Source organism: Acinonyx jubatus, chromosome C1 (assembly GCF_027475565.1).
Source record: "Acinonyx jubatus isolate Ajub_Pintada_27869175 chromosome C1, VMU_Ajub_asm_v1.0, whole genome shotgun sequence".
Classification (NCBI taxonomy): domain Eukaryota; kingdom Metazoa; phylum Chordata; class Mammalia; order Carnivora; family Felidae; genus Acinonyx; species Acinonyx jubatus.
In genome coordinates this window covers 158,908,778-158,929,201 of record NC_069381.1, presented here as the reverse complement: position 1 = coordinate 158,929,201, position 20,424 = coordinate 158,908,778, and the positions used below count along the sequence as shown (strand labels likewise).

Sequence of the window (20,424 nt, the reverse complement as noted above, 5' to 3'; positions counted from 1 at the left end):
CTCCACAATCCAAACCCATCCATCCCACTTCCTAGATTTCCAGCTCCTCTGTTTAAGTGCCTGGTCTCCAATGGTCCCGTGACCTACAGTCACCCGTTCCTACACCTTTTCAGTGCCACTTCCTTCCCAGAGGTCTTCCCTTCCTTCCTAACTTAAATTTCCTTTGCAAATCACAGAACCCTTCCTTTGCATCCATCCTCAACTCCCTTCTTGTGCTTTCACTTCATAGTACTCAGGAAAACCACAACCCTGAAAAAAACCCAATTCTCTGTCTACTCCACTCCTGTACCTGTTGAGCTGACTATGGCTGATGAAAACACACACCATTATCAAGGCTCATAGCCCTGTTACATTTCCTTAGTCCAGTGGCTCTCAGTTTTTGGCATATGGACACTAACTGATTCAGCACCATTGGTTGACAAGATTATCCTTTCCTCACTGAACTGTCCTGGTACCTTTGTCAAAATTCTATTGACCAAATATGGATCTATTTCTGGACTGTGTTCTGTTCCACTGGTCCATCTATAACACGAATACCACACAATCTTGGTAACTGTAACTTTACAGTAAGTAACAAAATAAGGTAGTATATTATGTAAGTCCTCCAACATCATTCTTTTTCAAAACTGTTTTGGTTACTCCAGATCCTTTTCATTTCCATATAGATTTTACAGTCTGCTGATTAATTTTTACCAAAAATTGGCTGATGTTATAATTGGGACTGTATTGAAGCTACAAATCAGTTTCAGGAGAATGGATGGACATCTTAATAGCATATATCTGATCTATGAACAGAGTAGATCTCTCCACTTACTAATGCCTTCTTTTATTTCTCTCAGCAGTGTTTTATAGTTTTCAATGTAAAGATCCTGCACAGTGCTTTTGTTAAATTTATCCTTTAATATTTCGTATTGTTTTTTTAGAAACAGAACTCTATATTTTAGTTGTGGTACATAAAATATCATTTTTTAAAAAATTTATTTATTTATTGTAGAGATAGAGGGAGAGAAAGGGAGAGAGAGAGAGAGAGAGCACACATGCAAGCAGGGGAGAGGGAGAGGCAGAGAGAGAGAGAGAGAGAGAGAGAGAGAGAGAGAATATCTCAAGCAGGCTTCGCACTGTCAGCCCAGAGCCCAACATGGGGCTCAATCTCACAAACTGTGAGATCATGACCTGAGCCAAAACCAAGAGTCAGACACTTAACTGCCTCAGCCACCCAGGCACCCCATAAAATATCATTTTAAGTGTATGAGACATTAAATGCATTCACATGTTGCACAACCATCACTATTCATTTCCAGAATGTGTTCAACACCCCAAATAGAAACTCTGTACCAATGAAACTCCCTATTCCCCGTGGCACCTGGTAACCACTATTCTACTTTCTGCATCTGAATTGGCCTATTCTAGGTACCTCGCAGAAGCAAAATCATACATTTGTCTTTTTGTATTTGGCTTCCTTTGCTTAGCATACTGCTTTCAAGATTCATCCATGTTGTAAAGTGTTCCAGAATCTCCTTCCTTTTTTAAAGGGATGAATGCTATTCCACTGTACCCATATACAATATTTTGTTTATCCATTCATCTGTTGATGGATATTTGGGTTGTTTCCAACTATTTCATATTTTTGTTGTACTATAAATGGTATTTTTTAGACTAATTCCAATTTTTCATTGCTTATATCAAAAATGAACTCCTGGGGTGCCTGGGTGGCCCAGTCAGTTAGGCGTCCGACTGTTGATTTCAGCTCAGGTCACGATCTCATGGTCATGATCTCAAGCCCTGCATCAGGCTCCACACTGGGCATGGAGTCGGCTTCGGTCTCAGTCTCAGTCACTCTCTCTCCCCCTTTGCCCCTTGCCTACACACACTCTCTCTCTGGACCCACCCCCCCCCCCCCACAAAAGAACTCCCAATCTACTCTCACAAACCTGTTCCACGCATGATGTTCCCCATCTCACAAGATGGCAAACGCACCCTCCATTTCCTAAGAGCAAAGCCTTTGAGACCCCTAGGACTCCACATTCGCACAGCATGTCCAACAGGTGAGCAAGTCTGGTTAGCTCTACCTTTAAAATATACCCCAAATGCAACCACTTCTTACTGCCTGCACTGTAACCTTCCTGGCCCCAGACACAAAAACCTCTCATTTGGATTATAGTCCTTTCTGGTCTTTCTGCCCCTGCCTTTGCCCTTATGGTCTTTTCTTACAGAGTATCCAGAGTGGCCACATTAAAACATAAATCAAATAATCTCACTGCACAAACCCAAAGCATTCAATTGCTCACCATTTCCTCCCAATTTAAATTACAAGCTCTTAGAATTGCGTACCAGGCCCTATACCATTTGGCCTTGTTACCTCTCTGGCCCCATTTCCTGTTTCTCTTCCCCTCATCCACACCACTCCAGCCACAATGGCCTTCTTGTTATGTCTCCAATGCAGCAACTATGCTCCCACCTGTCATCTCTGCTGAAAGTCTCACCTGCATATAAGTAGGGGGCTCCGTTTTCACTTCCTTCAAGTTTTTACCCAGTATCACCTTCTCAACGAGGCCTCCCCTGCCTAACCTAATTTGCAACACTGACCCCACGCTGGCACTCCTGATTTCCCTTACTCTGTTCTGTGGTGTTCCTTGTATTTTTATATAAAGTATTAATTTTGGAATAATGTCAGCTTTACAGAGAAGTTGAACAGACAATGCAGATCGTTCCTCTCACCTTGTTTCCCCTAATTTTAACATGCTGCCCACTTAGATTTGTCAAAGCCAAGAAACCATCACTGGTACATGATTGCTTAACTCAACTCCAGATTTTATTTGGATTTCACCATTTTCTCTACCAATGCCTTTTTTTCCCCCCTGTTCTAGAATCCAATTCAGGATACCAAATGTTTGCTGACCAGGCCTCCTTAATCTCTTCTGGATTGCGACACTTTCTGTTAATAGCCTTGAGAGGCAGGGGCCAAGTATTTTGTAGAATGTCTATTAGCTTGGGCTTATCTGGGGTTTTCCTCATGACTAGACTGGGATTACAGGTTTTGGGGAAGAAGACTGCAGAGATGAGGTGCTTTTCTCATCACACCACACAGGGGATGCATGTGCTGATGTGGCTTATCACTAGCGATGCTAACCCAGATCGCTTGGTTAAGATGGCATCTGCCAGGCGTCCACTGTAAAGTTACTAAAGCCTAAAGTTACTAGTTTTCCCTTTCCTATACTCCAGTCTTTGCAAGTGAGTCACTAAATTCAGCCCATATTTAAAAGGGGTGAGTGTCTTTATGTTTTAACATACAATTTAATTTTATTTCCACATTTGAAGGTAAGCTCTAAAAGGACATGAATTTTTGTCTATTTTATTACCAAGAAGGCTCCAGTATCTAAAATAGTGCCTAGCATGTAATAGTACTTGTTGGATGACAGAATATCAAAAAGGAGATTTCCCAGTAATCTGTTCAGGTCACAGTCTCTTACAGCAACAATTATACATCCCCCACCTAGAAAACCATGTGCTCAGGGGAAAAACAACAACACCAACAACACATATGTCACTCACTCTGAGGTATTACTAACATGTTGAGTTACCCTTCTCAGTGTTGTTTGCATTTTTATTAGGGGAAACTATCTTTTTTTTTTTTTAATTTTTTTTTCAACATTTATTTATTTTTTGGGACAGAGAGAGACAGAGCATGAACGGGGGAGGGGCAGAGAGAGAGGGAGACACAGAATCGGAAACAGGCTCCAGGCTCTGAGCCATCAGCCCAGAGCCTGACGTGGGGCTCAAACTCACGGACCGCGAGATCGTGACCTGGCTGAAGTCGGACGCTTAACCGACTGCGCCACCCAGGCGCCCCGGGGAAACTATCTTAAAGAGTGAAATTGCAATACTAAAACTTGAGGCATTAGCAATAGGATTAAATAGAATATGCCAACTGCTTAGAATAGCAGCCATAAATTAACAGGAACTCAAGAAATGTCAATTTTCTTCTATTTCTTTACTGTACATTTAGGAAAGGGAGATTTGGGGGGCTCATAGGGCCTTCCCTGGAACCTGAAAAATATACTTATTCTACCTAACAATCTTAAATTGTTTTCAACACAAGGCAGAGTATATATTTTTTAACATTCCACACCCCCATATCCAGTTAATATTAATTTCTTGATCTCTTACTAAATTCTGTTCTTGGGGTGATCAGTACTTGAGGTGAGTCTATCTAGAACCAGGGTTTCCCACATGTCCTCTTGTTCTGAGACATGTACTCTGGCCTTAGTGACAGTTCCCAGGTTCTTCTGAGGATAAACTTTTTCCCAAGGAAGAATGCAGATTACACACAGGGGCCTTAACTCATGGTTATGAAATTGTCCTGAGATTTTTGAAGGGAAGAAGCTATCCATTTTCACAACGTTAAAGATTTGTCCACAGTTGAATTAGTTCAGGAAAAGTCAGTTTAGATGCCAACTAAATTTTGTACTGTCTTTTAAAATACCCATCCAATGATATAAAAATGAATACCCACTGCTTAAGATCGACTCTACAACTATAGTTCTAATAACAAAGGCAATTCAGTTTCCTACTAAAGGAAGCACAGTTCTACATGTTTTAAAAATTTAGTGAGTTAAGGGCACCCAGGCGGCTCAGTCAGTTAAGCGTCTGACTTCGGCTCAGGTCATGATCTCGCAGTCTGTGAGTTCGAGCCCCACGTCGGGCTCTGTGCTGACAGCTCAGAGCCTGGAGCCTGCTTCGGATTCTGTGTCTCCCTCTGTCTCTGCCCCTCTCCTGCTCCTGCTCTATCTCTCTCAAAAATAAATGTTAAAAAAATTTTTTTAACTTAGTGATTTAAACTGATTATATTCATTTATCGCTTACTACCTCTCTTTAAAAGCAGAGCAGGCATAGAGTCCTCTCATTCTTTAACAGAGCCTGCACAAACACTCACCAGACATTTTCTTCCTTATCAGTGTAGCTGTTCTAAGTAGCTAATTTTACCAAGCACTATTTTCTGAAGAACAGCAACAGGGATAAAAGTCATATTTTCAAGTCATTAAGATTCTGGCAGTCTCATTTCATGTAGGACACCTTAATTTTTCTCAGGTCATCAATCAGGGAACATCTGATATTAGCAGAGCTAAGAAAAAGGATCTTGGATTCCTTTTTTGGAAACATGTAAAAAAAAAAAAAAAAAAAGTAAGAACATGGCCAGGAAAATCCTTCCTAGCTGTTATAGAACAGAACCTTTCATTAAAAGACAAACGAATTTATTAAGAACTCAAAAAGTCAGCCAAACATGAAGAAAGAAAGGCTATGTAGTAAACTAGGAATGGCAAACTGTGTTCTTTTCTGTGGATTCAGGAATAGCAGAACCTTTCTGTAAATCTTACAAAAGAAGAAAGTTGAAGCGTGATCACCATGTTTACTGTTTATTTATGCCCTATACACTTATTGATTGCTTATAGCGAGCTCAGGAAATATAAACATCAATACGATATAGAACTTGTGCTCATCAAGAAGCTGACATACAGAAGAGGGTAAGATTTGTTCTGAGAGCCAGAGTCCAACAGCGATGCCTTTAAGTTACATTATAAAGAACTTTCTAAGAATTAAACTGCTCCAAAATTGAACAGCCTGCATCTCATATGTCACCAAAGGCAGTATTCAAACAAAAACTGGATGTCCTAACTAGGAGCAGGAATTAAGCCTGAGTAGGGGGGAGAAAAATTAAGAAAATGGTCTCTATCTTGGATAATTTCGTGTGACTTCCTGTCTTCACTGGAAAGCAGAGAAGAAAAATCTAGGTACCTTTTTAATACCCAAGTGAGATACTTCTATTCTGAAGACTGACAGCCAATCATATCTCTTTTGAAACTATCTGGAATACTTATGGATAGCTCTTCCTCTCCTTCAATCTTTCAGTTTTTCTCTCTGTATTAAGCTTTGAATTTCTCAGAAATTCAATTTGTGCTTCAAACTATTTTTATGAAGCAAGAGCCTAGCTTTGTATAACACCAGTCAGGATGTAACATTTTTATTGGAATACATTCATTGGTTTGATTTCAGCACAATATTTAGAACATGGCTGGATATTAATTAACTGATTATTAACTAACTGAAATGTTTATTGCTTAATATACTGAGATCAGTACTTTAACGAAAAACTGAAATAACAGTTGCAATAATGTTCCTCACATGGCAAAACAAAAATAACTTCTAAGTGCAAGTAAACATGTAATCTAACAAAGTTTTGAAAGGATTTAAAATTTGTTTAACTAAAATAAAAGGATAAGGGCTTTCTCTTGCAAACAAAACATTTCTATGGTCATATCGTTAATCTGAAAAATAGCAAAGAGTGATATTTGTCTTAATGTAACTGCATGTCACATACCATGATAAGAACATTATTTATCATTCAGGTGATTTTCTAAACTCCTGGTTCTAGGAGAAGCCATTCCTGTGGTTACCTCTCCTATGAGATTTGTATTGCCTTCAGAAGTATCAGTATCAGTATCATTTCATTGATACATTTGTTCAATGTGTGTCTAATTTCTTAAGTCTCTCTATAGCCATTCACTTTGGGGTATCTTCTATTACAAACTCCCAGGAAGAGAACGGCCCTGAGGAAAGGAGCTCCGTCTAGGAGAGCTGCTCAGTGCGTACTTCTGGATGATGGCGATTACGTTAATTATCAGATAAAATGAGGTGAACTGCTTATTCTCTAAGTGATGATTTCTAGATCTAGCACAAAGTAAAAGTACGGCACACTGAATTGTTTAAAATTTCTTAAGCGGAAATGGCATGCCAGTCTAAAAGGTAGACAAGCAAGGGTACTTGTGAAAATCAAACATTAGTTACTAAAGAAAAGGACAGTTCTGTCACTATGTAGCCAAGTGAACTCACAATCAGCAGTAAGTAAAGACAGGCCTGCTCCATCCTCTCTCACAGCTCAAAGAGAGTAAATGAACAAAATGCAGGTACACTGATACAGGAGATCCCTCCTGGATGAGAATGACACGAAAGTCTACTGCATCAGGATACCAAACATCAACACTACCAACCAAACACTACTGTGAGCAAGCCACAGGGCTGGGAGTGGTGAGGCAGGCAAGGAAGGGTGCTGTTTATATTAGCCAGGTTACTTAACCTCTCTGAGCCTTAATTTCTGACCTATCAAATGGAGGTTATAATCGCATAACGGGAGTGTGAAGAAGAGGAGGGCAGTAATGGAAAGCCCCTAACCGAGTGATTAGTTCACAGAGGTGATGTACTTGGTACAATGAAGACAGCCAGGAAGGTGGCAGCATTGGCGACAAAGGTAAAGCCAGTCCTTGCCCTTAGAGAGCCCATGACAGGGATGTGGAACATACCTCACACATCCTTGCCCTTCCACGTGCACACTGAGCCCTGCCGTGGCTCTTTCCTGCAGACTGAAAACGTGGCTCTGACCCCTTTCCCACATAAGGTTCTACGAACCAACAAACTGGAGTTTTCACTAAACAGGATGCCGATATGCCATCCTGACTTCAGAGTATGATTGTAAACATACACCTGATAGTTGACGGTTACCCGGGTCTTCCTGTGTGCCAGGCACTCTCCCGGACATTTTACATGTGTCCTCTCAATTACTCTTCCTGACAAGCCTGTGATGTAGGTACCGCTGTTAGCTCCACTTTTCAGAAGAGGAGACGAGGCCCGCGGGCATGAGAAGTTACGTGGCGATAGTTTACAGTGTACCAAAGTCACACACAAGGCAATAACCATCGCAAGTCAAATCAATGGTATCGGTGTTGACTAATAAATTCAGAATAAAAAGAAAAATTATGCTTGTAAGACCTGAGACTGTCTCACAGAGAAAGAAGCAATTATATCTGAAGGATGGGCAGGATCTGCCCGGCCAGAGAGGACAAAGGTGTTACGGCTGAAGGAAAGAGGGACCACGGTCACAGAAATGGAAAAAGGTGACAGGAGTCGAGGTCAGAACATGAAAGACATGGCTGGAAAGTCAGGTGAGGACCCGAGCGGGGGAAGATTTGGAGTCTGAAGGCATCTGCCTGAGGTTTCACAGATGTGGGCCATTCCCCAAGTCAGCCTTTAGCTCATGATGCTCAGTGACACTGCCAAGCAGGGCCTGTGCCCAGATGGTCACCCGAACATGGTAAATGTAAGGGTCTAAAAAGCCTCTAACAACCACTACCAGTTAAGGAACCTAAAATTTCAAACCAAAATTGACACACTGACCAAACTCATGTGACATATGATTGGCTAGATACGACCTCAAGCAATGGTTCTCAGATTCTGGAGGGCGGCAGGAATATTTGAAAAGCTTGTTACAGCAGACTGCCAGGCCCCACAAACCAGAGTTTCTGACTCAGAAGATGGACAGGAGGCCTCTCATGAGGCCCATGAGAAGTTACATTTCTAACAAATTCCCAGGTGATGCTTAATGCTTCTAGCCCAAAGGCAAGACCTTGAGAACCACTGGCCTAAAAGAACAGAATCCAGAATCGGTAAATTCTGACTGGGGACAGAAAAAACCGTACACGGGGTTGTCTTAAAGAAGACATGGGGGGCGCCTGGGTGGTTCAGTCGGTTGAGCGTCCGACTTTGGCTCAGGTCATGATCTCGTGGTCTGTGAGTTCGAGCCCCGGGTCGGGCCCTGTGCTGACAGCTCAGAGCCTGGAGCCTGCTTCGGATTCTGTGTCTCCCTCTCTCTCTGCCCCTCCCCCGCTCATTCTCATTCTCTCTCTCTCTCTCTTTCTCTCTCGTCAAAAATAAATAAACATTGAAAAAAAATTTAAAGAAAACATGGGGCGCCTGGGTGGCTCAGGGAGCTAAGCGTCTGGCTCTTGATCTCAGCTCAGGTCTTGACTTTTAGGGTCGTGAGTCAGAGCCATGACAGGCCTCCTGAGCGAAGCAGAGAAGACTAGGGGAGTGGTGACATGCTATAACAAACAGGCTAGGCACTGAGAGTATGGGCACTGGAAAGTAGCAACTTAGAACATTAGCTCTAATATAGTGAAGTCTGCCCTCCTGACACTTAAAAATACTGTATCGCCATTCTTGAACACCATTTTGGACAAATCATTGAAGAAACTATGCCAGAACTGAACGGCAGGTATCACGTATGCAAGCTATTCTTGCTTACACTGGTCCTATAAGTGTATTTAAATAATGAGAGGATTTACAAAGAAAATAAACGCAGTTTTATTCCTCTCTATTGTGTTCAGAGACGGGGGTAATACTAAAACAACATTCCTACAGTTAAAGTAAATGCCAATAATTCGTTAGTAAAAAACTATAGAACTGCAAGGAGGAAAAAGGGTCTCCCATGAGCTAACAAAGTGATAATAATATTTGCTAGCCTTCCATGAAACACTAAATGCTGTCACGTTGATAAAGTCTGTATAATAAAAGCTTTTATTCTTAGTTGAGTTCTGTGCCAATTTTAAGATTGTATTTTCTATTTCACGTAGGTATTTCCCCCTTTATACAAAAGCTTATTGGTATTTCCTGTTCTTATGACCCCCCCTTTTTTTTCAGGTGTGTTTATTTTGAGAGAAAGACAGATTGCCAGCAGGGGAGGGGCAGAATCCCAAGCAAATTCTGCCCTCGATTTTGACATTTTGATCTTCTCTCTTTATTTATAAATACTTACAGGGTGAGACAGTTTTGAAACTCAAATTTACCTGGATTTCAATATTTCCAACAAATCTGGTAGGATATTTTCTTTTTCAAATAAAGGGAGTGGTGCCTTGCAAAAGTCAAGGCAAGTGAATCCTCATATTTTACCTCTTGAGCACTCTGCTTCCTTTCAATTCTTCTGCAGAAACAAAAAGGAATCATGTTCCCTATCTCATACTTAAGTCTGGTTTCTTCCTATCAGTTGGATACCCACACATATCAAGGGAACATAAATGCTTGCAGGTTTCCATCTCTCAGACAGAAAAACATACCATGTGCAGACATGTCTGGTTCAACATATCATTAAATACATTGCAAGAGCAAAATGAAGCTGTTGTGATTTAGCCTTTCTATGAGGACTGGGAGGCTGATGAACTCCTGCTGTGTGAGGTCAGTGGCTGGAAAGAGGACACTGACCCACGTCTTTCCTTGCCCTCTCCACTCCTTGCTTCGATTTCTGCCTAAGCAGTATGGTTTGATCTCAACTCATATGGAATTTACCAAAAAGATACACTAAAGGCATCTCTTCTTACCTTTGGTATATGTCCCTAAGATATTACTTTTTTCCTGTTGAAAACTCGTTTTTAACAAAAATAAGTAAATCTGCAACTAACATAAACAAGCTAAATTACCATTGGAAAATTATTTGGCGTTGCTACAGAAAAGTGATGGAAAAGTAAACATTCAACATTTCAGAGGCACATACTGAGGCTGGAAAATTAGTAATCCGTGACATCCTGAAGAGTTTTATAAAACTCAATTCACCTGAACGTCCTGAGAAAGTGACAAAGATTAACTGAGCTAGAATTTTTTTCTTGAGTGTTTTCCAATTATAAAAGTAAACATATGGCTCACAGGGTGTTCACATTGGTCAAAACTGAGTGATCTGTACACTTCATTGTATGTAAATTTTACCTTAAAAGAAAACAAAACAGCAAACACATACTGAACTCTGGTAATAATATGCATGCTGAAGTATTTAAGGGGAAAGATACTGATGCATACAACTTATTTTGAAATGCATCAAAACGGATTGATGGATAGAAAGATACACAGCTGAATATACATGTGACAAAATATTTGTATTAATGACAGAGACCCTAGATGGTAGATATGTAGATGTTCACTAGAAAATTCTTTCAACCCTTCTTTATGTTTGAAATTTTTATAATAAAATGTTGGGGAAAAATGTGAGATCTTTGAAAAATATGGAAAACAAAGGAAGTAAAATAAAAATACCATACAGACACCAAGCAGACACCCAAGATCTTACTATATGTTTTGTAGTTTGCTTTCACCACTTAGCAATATATAATGAGCATTTCCCCAGCTCTTTAAATATTCTCTCAAATGCAATGGAATTCTATTATACAGAGGTAGAATACTTTTTTCAGCTTTACTGAGATATACTCAACAAATTGTAATATTTTAAAAGTATAAAACATGATGATTTTACTATACGTACACACAGTGAAAAGATTCACATAATGGAGGTAACACATCCATCACCTTCCATATTTGCCTTTGTGTGTGTGTGAGAGATGTAGCGTAATTTAAAAGATAATCTGTTAAAGAACACTTGGGTTGTTTCCAGTTCTTCACCATTAATCATCTGAGATGAGCAGCTATTGTAGCCATCTCTCTGCATATCTCTGACTACCTCCTTAGGATGAAGTCATAGAAGTAAAACTTCTGGCTCAAAGAAAGTAAATATTTTAAAAATTTTGATGCATTTTGCTAATCTCTTTCCAAGAAGCTTACCAATTTACACTCCTAACAGGAGTGTATCACAGATCATAGCTAACATTTGAATTAAATGCTTCCATAAGTAAAGTTTATAACTATTCTTTCTCCCAAAGAACAAAGGCTTTTTTTTTTTTTTACATTTATTTATTTTTTGAGAGATATAGAGAGACAGAGCACAAGTTGGGAAGGGGCAGAGAGAGGAGACACAGAATCTGAAGCAGGCTCCAGGCTCTGAGCTGTCAGCACAGAGCCTTATGCAGGGCTCGAACTCATAAACCGTGAGATCATGACCTGAGCCGAAGTCGGAGGCTTAACCCACAGAGCCATCCAGGCACCCCATAAAGGCTCTTTTTTAAAAGACAGTCTACAATATGCAAAACCAGTATCCAAATCTTGGTTTCTAAATATCACAGTCCTAATTCTGCTACCCTGGATCAGGGATTCTTGAAGAAAGGGATGATTCCAGGAATGAGGTAGGAACTAGATGAGCCTGGAAAATCTTGTGCCAGGAAGTAAAAAAAAAAAATGCTAAAAAGTGATGGAGACATACCAAAGGGCAAAGGAGCTAACTTGAAGGGACTCTTACTTGCTCAATTGGGACCATTTAAGCTTGAAAGTAACAATAGTAATATAATGGTACATTTTCAATTTTAAAAAGAATCCGTAAGTCCACAATGAAACGATAAACAAATGAATGGGTGAATAAGTAAAGAAAGGAAGGCTCTCATTTATGCTAGAACTTTTCTTTCTACATAGTAACTGTCATAATAACATCTGGTTCAAACAAGAATTGCCAACAGATGCTAAAAGCATTGGGTAACACTTGTTGAAAGAAGATGTTTACATAGCCTCAGAGCATCTTCCAACAGCTTAATGATTAATTACAAAGAGTTTTCGGAAAAGGGTATTTTTACTATAGAGAAATTGGGTAAACCCTTCTTAATCAAAGGTTCAAAAGTATTAGTATCACCAATAACAAGACAAACTGACATCATAGTCTCCCATTAAGATATGCCAAGGGCATATGACCTATGCAATATTTCTACCAAAATATTCTACATTATCTTAATTCTACATTATCTTAAACTAGGCAAAAGGAAGGGAAAATCAGATAAACCCAAAATGAGGGCCATTCTACCCAACAATCCCATACTCTTCAAAAATGTCAAAGTTTAAAAGACGAAGGCAGAGAAACTGTTCAATTAAACAGATATACAAATTAAACACAATATGTGATCCTGATTGGATCCTGGGTTGAAAAATTGCCATAAAAAGCCCTTATTGGGACAACTGGCAAAGTCTGAATATAGACTGTGAGGTAGGTAATATTATTGCATCAATGTTAAATTTTCTGATTTGATAGTTGTATTATGGTTGCATTCTTGGGAGATGCTGAAATACAGATGTTATATACACAGCATCTACAATTTACTCTCATGGTTCAATAAAATAGGAATACATACAACTTGATATATAAAAAGAAAGCAAATGCTGAAAAATGTTAATTAGTGGTGATTCTAGGGAAAGGATAAGCTAGAGTTCACAGTACTATTCTTGGAGTTTTTCCCTAGGTGTAAAAGTTTTTTTTTTTTAATTAAGTTTTAAAGAACTACCTAGATTTTAAGTAAATTCCATTTTTCTTTCTTTTCTTCTAAATTAAAAAAGTAATACGTACTCACTAAAGCAGAGAAAAGTAATACATACTCACTAAATCAGAGGTCTACAAAAAAAAGCAAACACAAAGGTCTTCTATCCCCTCACATAAGCAGTTAAGGGAGTCTGATAAATATTTTCTCCACCTTTCAGTAAGTTCATAAAACATATTTCATCAGATATCAAGTCACCTTAAAGAGGTACGTGAATGAGCTGCAAACATATTATTAAATGTCCCATTGTTTCTTGGCAAAAAAGTGACCAAGAAACAGAAGACTGAATCTACACACTGGAAAAAAATCTAGAGCTTATTGCTTTTATCTTACTTAGAAAACACCCAGCCAGCAAGCCAATACATAGTTCACAAAGTAGAACAAAAATCAAACTAAGAAATGCATACTTCCTTTCCAATACCTCCCAACCCCTAGCCAAAATTTTTTACATCTTAAACTCCTGTTGATTCAAGAAGGAGGGATGCTTTGCAATAATTTACCATGTCTCTTTATCACTGACAATCACTGGCTAAACCAAGCCCCAAAGCTGAAACTGAGTTTGTGTTTTCCCTAAAATTTATAAGTTATGCTCCTACAGTTTACTACAACCCACTCAATTTCTGAACGATAACCATTTAGGTTAAATACCTACATGAGAGCAGGACTTGGCATTTTCCAATTCCTGCTTTCACCCCTGTGCTTTCCTAGGTCATTCTATTAGCTTTCTTAAAGATTAGAAAACAAAACAAAACAAAGGCACTATGTATGGGGTGGGGGGAGGTGTGGAGTGAACACAGCAATTACTGTTTTCCTGTCAAAATCTGTTCTATAACTCAAAAAGTGTCGCATCCAACAATCATATAAGAACATGCTTGTTGTAGTTAAGCATGCATGACCTAATGCTTACAAATATTAGCATGCTTATATACTTTTTTGAATATGAATTTGATGGAATTGGTTTATTTTCCATCCAACCTGGTCACCTACAGGTTTCGGAATTGAGAACTACAGAACAGGGGGTCTGATTTCCTGGAATTCATTTGCCCCTCCTGAGGAAGCTTACTATGTTTTTCAAACCTCTATTTCTCCATCTATAAAATGGGTACAATAATGTTTACCTATAAAGGACTAAAGAGTTCATAGATAAACGAAGCTAGGTTCCATCCAGAGTAAGACATGGTTTTACTATTTGGCTACTACGGAAAATGTGTTGATCAAGAAATGAGGGGGAGGAAACTTTCTATACAAAGCATGCTCCGGTTCTGTGCACATATGGGCTCCTTAATCCTTTCCACAACCTATAGGTACCCCAAGGCAGAAATAGCTTAGTCCTTCTGACCTGGCTTCAACAATTGGAAACTCAGCTGGTGATCACACAGTCACACAGCACTGCTGGGAGGAAACGCCACAAAGTGCTGCCATTTGGGTTTCCTTCTCTAATCAATTGCTACGGTTCACTGACAGCAGTTAATGAAAAAAAAAAATGAAATCATTCAGGGGAGATTAAAATGTATTTATAGAAAAGTTCACTTTAAAAAAAGACATTAAAAAAAAAAACAATAATTAACCCAAACAGGACATAAATAGAAATGACCAAAACAAGCTCCAGCGGGTAGCTGTTAAAAGCTATCAACGCCATGCCTGCAGGTCAGCTCCACAATTAGCTTCATCCTCCAGGTACCAAACTGAACATGGGGACCAAGCTGTGTCATATTCCTAAGGAAGATGAAGGGCCCACTAGGACCAGCCTAAGCCCCAGACTCTGGAAGCCAAGAAGGCCCTTTTCTGGTTTTACAAAGAAGACAGCTCTCTGTCCAGCATCTGTTAATTCTTCATTAAACAAAAACCATCACTGTTGGCTTCAAGTAGAGGTGAAATCCAAGAAGCTGGTATTGTTTATATTTCAGTAGAAAAATAATGCTTTTTAGGTTTTAAAAGACAACTCCTGATAACCACAGATTCACGAAACCCAAAATAAAAAGGGAATAAAATGTTCACACATTACTCTTTACTGACCCCTCTCGGCTGACCTAGGGAAAAGAAAAGCCTGAAGCCAAGGAAGGTCTGAAACCTCACCTTCCCCTCGAACAGAGCTCAGAGAACATTCGGTCTTTCATGCCATGGAAGGAAACACTCTCCGTGCAGATGACCCCTAGAACTCAACCCTAAAGCACATGCGGCCGTGATTTCTATTTATGGGGCTCCCAGAATGGAAACTGGGAAACAGCCTCGTGGATCGGCCCCAAAGGCCTCGCTCGCTAGGTCCCCGGCAGCCTGTGACCTCTGACTCGGTGGAAAAGCTTACATAAGCGCAATCGCCACCAGTTCTGAGAGCAGGGAAAGGCCTTACCTCTTTCTCTATTTTGAGCAGCTTCTTTACAGCCACCTCCTTGTCCTGGGATATCCATCTGGCTCGATATACACTCCCAAAACTTCCTCCACCGCAGTTTTCAAAAAACTGCAAGTCATCAAATTTGATTTGCACAAAGGAGGTACCGAGAGACGACATCTCATAATGACAAAGTATTAGACTTCCACAAAACCTGCAGAGACAGAGAAAAAGAAAAGTTGGATTATAAACATATTAGAACAAATCCTCTGAATGCTGCTGTAGGTAATGTGTAACAAGCACTGTGAAACTTCCAGAAAGAACCCTGAGGACTCAGGAGCAAGGACAACAAGGCTATAAACAAATCAAAATGAAAACACTTACCCCGGCAGCCCATGCAAAAGTTGACAGCAACTTGTCCAGGCTCTGAAACACAGCTGTTCACAGAGCAATGGCTCAGATTTCTCCCCCGACAAAACCTGTAGCGGCACTTCCTGCACATCCCGAGGAGCTCTGCCTAAAGGCTACTGTGTCACCAGGTCTATGAGGGAGCCCTGACACACAGGAAGCATACTTTCCACAGCAAACTTGCATAGCTCTCCCGGCATGTGATGTATGCCGGCTCTCCCACGGTGTGCTCACTTCACACGAAATATACATCACCTACGCAACGGAGCATCCTGCCCCAAGGAGAGCCCGAATGCCGTGGAGGGAACACACATACAGTGTTTAGATTCCAAAAGCAAGCGTTCAGCTCGGGGATAGCAAAGCTGGCCAAGTGTTTTCCACAAGTGGCTCCCTGGACTGTATACTGTAGCAGGACTTAATTAAAGAGAAGAAAATTTGCCCTTGATTACAATATTAAGTCATCCAAAAACCTCTGCCAAGAGTGTAAAAAAAAAAAATATTATGTTGTTTCCAGAGGAACAGATTACCTCTCCCAGAGATTATTACGGTGATATTTTCTGCAGTCTAAGGAGTTTTACTATTCTCTGGGTAAGTGGTCATTCTTTACACCACATGCCAAACCACAGATTCCCAGGAAAAACAAAACAAAAACATACAAACAAAACAAGAAAACAAGAAAATAAAGCACTAAAATGTTGAACCTGCATAAAAAGCAGGTGGAGAACAAAAGTCTGTATACAGATTCTTACCAGAATCTCACAGTGTGGGTGCAGAAAGACAAATGCATATGTACACAAAACAACTGGTCTGGGATCTTCATAACTGTCAAAGTCATGAGAGACTTAAAAAAGAAAAGCAGGAAAACTTCTAGCATATGATGACTAAATGCAATGAATGAACACTGGACTCTGGAAAAAAAATCTACAGAAAGTATTATTGGGATTTTAGAGAAAATTGAACACTAACTATATATTAGGTATTATTATCTTATCCATGGATAATAATAGTATTCTGGTTCAGTAGGAGGATGTCCTTGTTATTGGGAGATCTACTGGGAGACATATTTAAGCATTATACCTACAACTTAATTTAAAATGGTTCAAACCCCTGCTCCTTAATCTCTAAAAACAGGGCACTGGCATAGAGAGGAAGCAAATGTAACAAAATGTTAAGAACTAGTGATTCCAGGCAAAAGTTATATGAGTGTTTCACTATTCTTTCCATTTTTCTGTGGGGTTTGATTATTTTCAAAATAAAAAAGTGGAGGGGACAGTTTGTATCTATAAAATTGACAAAATTTCTTCATAAACAACTTGAAGCTTTGCTGAGTGATGTCCACAGTCGGCTCAGAGATCTTAATGTGCAGCTGACTAGCAATCCCATTTTAGGAACATCATGTCACTGAAGAATGCTGATTTTTTTTTAAGTAAGCCCAATGTGGTGCTTGAACTCACAACCCCAAGATCAAGAGTCACATGCTCTACCTACTGAGCCAGCCAGACACCTCAAGAGTGCTGATTTCTTACATAAGTCAAGCTCTGCTCTACTTTGGGGAGAAGGCAAGAGAGAGGACTGTTTATTTATCCTAAAGTTTAAAAGCTTACTGTCTACACAAAAATACAGGGGTGGGTTGGGGGGAAGCCCATAGCATCCAGCTTTAGTCTATACATATGTAAGTCAACAATTCACCTTACTAACTTTTGTTTCAGTTCACATTCAGTTAATCATAGAAAAGAAGAAAGTTTGGAAAAAATTTAGGAATGTGCCAAAAGTAGGTACATAGAATATGCAAGCTAAGAAGTTTGTTCAATAAAAGGCAAAGCACCACTTGCAAGATTCCCTCCACGTTACAGATGCTACGTCCATCTATGTTGTTATTAATCGCTTTTATTTTTATCAAAGTATAAAAATAAAATAGGACTACAAAGCTTGTAATAAAGAAATAGAACTCTCCCGCTCCACCCCTCCCCACACCTTATTCTCTCTCCAGAGGGAACTAATTTCAACTCTTTTAGCATTTTCTTCTGCTATTTACCTCTGTATTTCTAAAAAGTGTGATCATATTGCTATTTCTTGATTGTTCCATTTCAGATGTTATCTATTAACTTCTCCTGTGGAAAAAAGGATTTAGTTCTCATATACCCCTTTCACCTCTTTGCATAGAAATATGTCACACTTGCCCAATCGTCCCAGCTTCCACCTATATTGTAACATCTAGTTAAGTCAATAGTAGGCTGACAAAGTAAATATTCCTAGGAATGCTCTGTAGGATTCAATGACATTTCCTTTCTTGGACAACTTTTTGTTTCTCCTAGAGTTATTAGTTGCTCTGTTTTTGTTATTTGCTTAGCTTTTTATATACTTAGCACTTATTCACCTCATCAAACTCTCCCAAGAATGGCAAAACTCCTCTCAATAAAATAAAAATATCAGGTAATTTGGGGGAGGTTGTTCTATTTTTTTCTTAAAGACATTCCTCCTATACTCTTCATCTCAATTCAATCTGGCTGGAATGGTTGTTCTCTAGGCCTGACTTGGACTGGGACTTCCTTTCATGATCATCCTAAAATTTCCTTTACCTTCTCCTCTGTGAGAACCCCTGTCCTAGAATTCCCTGGTTTCTCTGTTTTGACAGTGTGTATCTCCCATTAGCAACCTAATAGGGTACCCAGAACGTAATTTTTTGAGAATCTGTGTGTCTTAAAACGTCTTCATTGGCAGTCTGGCTGAGTTTACAATTCTAGGTAGGAAATAATTTCCCTTATAATTTTAAAAGTATTACTTCATAGTCTTCTAATTTCTAATGTGGCTGTAAAGCAGCCTGATACTGCTCTGGTAACTAATCCTTTTCACACTATTACCTTCTCTCTGAAAGCTTTTAGGACCCTGTATTCATTTCTGGATGCCCGAGATTAATAGGGCATATTTAGGAATGAATCTTTTTCATTCATTGGTAGGACATTCGGTGAACTCTCTCAGCCTGTACTCCCAGCGAACTCTCGTCTTTTAATTCTGGGAAATTTTCTTGTGTTATTCCTTTACCACTTATAGCTACTTTTGCTTCTTGTTTTCTCATTCTCACTACACACATGAGGAACTCCTTGCAGTTACCAGTACATGGTACTCCTACCCCTCTCACATCTCCATTCCTTTGCATAAGGGATTTCTGCTTTGAACGTCTTTCTCTTCTCAGGAAATTCCTGTCCCTAACTATCTGTTTCAAGTCTCGTGAGCAGAATTAAATTCTGCCTCTGTGCCTTAGCACCTTTCTTTACCTATTCATCTTTCCCAAGTAGAGTTCTCCAGGACCTTCACTCCTCAAGATGAGAGGCAATTAATCATATTCTTCCCCAGAATCACTGTTACTCACTTTGTGATACATCCTGCCATTTGGAAAAGAGCTATGTATGAATGGGACTATGTAATTATTTGAATGTTCTACTGAGACCATAAAAAATTAAGTCCCGTCTTATTATGGAAGAGACTAACAATTCTGGGGTATAGGAGCACAGGTTTTAATTCCAGCGAGCTTGGCAAACATCATGGACTGAGATGAAAAACCTAATTGAGATTCCCATTGCCGTCTATATGAGTATCAGACCACGTATAGGTTTCCCCAGCTATCTAAAAGTACAGCCTTCCCATGAAATCTTTCGTTAGCCAAAATGCTGTAAAGCAAAAAAGAAACTGCCATTAATTTACATGGAAAATTTTTTAACATTTCCAGACCCAAAAAGTAACCCCTCTTAAGGCTTTTCTGATACCTCAGGACACATCTTGTTAATGGATGCACAAAATAAATCAAGATAAAATAAAGTACAGATGCTCTCAAACACAGTTCAAAGCTATGATGGCTTGATGCTGAGCATGGTTCCAGGGAGAGAAGCTCAGGGTACGTGCTGCCTCTACAAGAGCTCACTGCAAAACAAATGCTGAATGTAATTTTCCCTTTTCACATTTTTTCCCTAAAAGTGAAAATCCTCCTCAGATTTCTTTCTGTTAGCAAAAACAGGTACTAATATAGGTCTTCCATAAAGCAAAGTGGTATAATGCAAATTATCGAAAAGCAGAAGATACCTGTATATTTATTTTTCCCCTTGAGCTAACTCCCTTTAATTTAAAATCATTATTCTAAGAGGATCAACGTATGATCAGAAGAATGGCAAATGTGAGTTGCTGATTAATCATACTTACAGCATCTTGGGGAAGACTGTTACCTGATCAAATCACATTCTAATTTTTCAGATGTGTTCTCCAGTGAATACAGATAAATTTAATAATAAGAGTCATCTATATAAATGTATTTACATGGTATACCCAATCAAAGGTTTATATCCCGCCATGTTAAAATAATTGCTTTCACACAAGAAAGGCAATTTTTTTCCATGCAACAATACCCAGTCCTAATTTGGTAGCATTTTGTTTCCTAAACTCTCACAGCTGCTTTAAATATTAGTAAGTATCTACCACACAGCACTGATGGGTAAGTTAGAGCAGGGACAGCACAAAACTCAGAGCATAACAGGGTGTCATAGCACTGAAAATGTTGAAAATCACTAAGGTGATGGTTGAGTCCAATCGTTTGAGTACTTGAATAGTAAGACAAACCTTTTCAATTTTTAAAAA

General features: G+C 39.4%; 1 protein-coding gene across 7 annotated transcripts in view; it reads right to left on the bottom strand.

Annotated features, from left to right (window-relative positions):
* MAP3K20 (mitogen-activated protein kinase kinase kinase 20) overlaps nt 1–20,424 on the bottom strand; it is a 184,714-nt gene that overhangs the window by 156,653 nt on the left and 7,637 nt on the right. For 6 of the 7 annotated variants that reach the window (XR_008295443.1, XM_027055471.2, XM_027055472.2 and 3 more), the window contains exon 2: nt 15,412–15,604. Coding sequence is in view for 6 of the 7 variants with exons in the window: in XM_027055471.2 (XP_026911272.1) it covers nt 15,412–15,570 (159 nt within the window). In the remaining variant the exon portion in view is untranslated. Of the gene's footprint in view, nt 1–15,411; nt 15,605–15,774; nt 17,730–20,424 lie in introns of those variants that run through there. The other variant, XM_027055470.2, reaches the window with a different exon arrangement.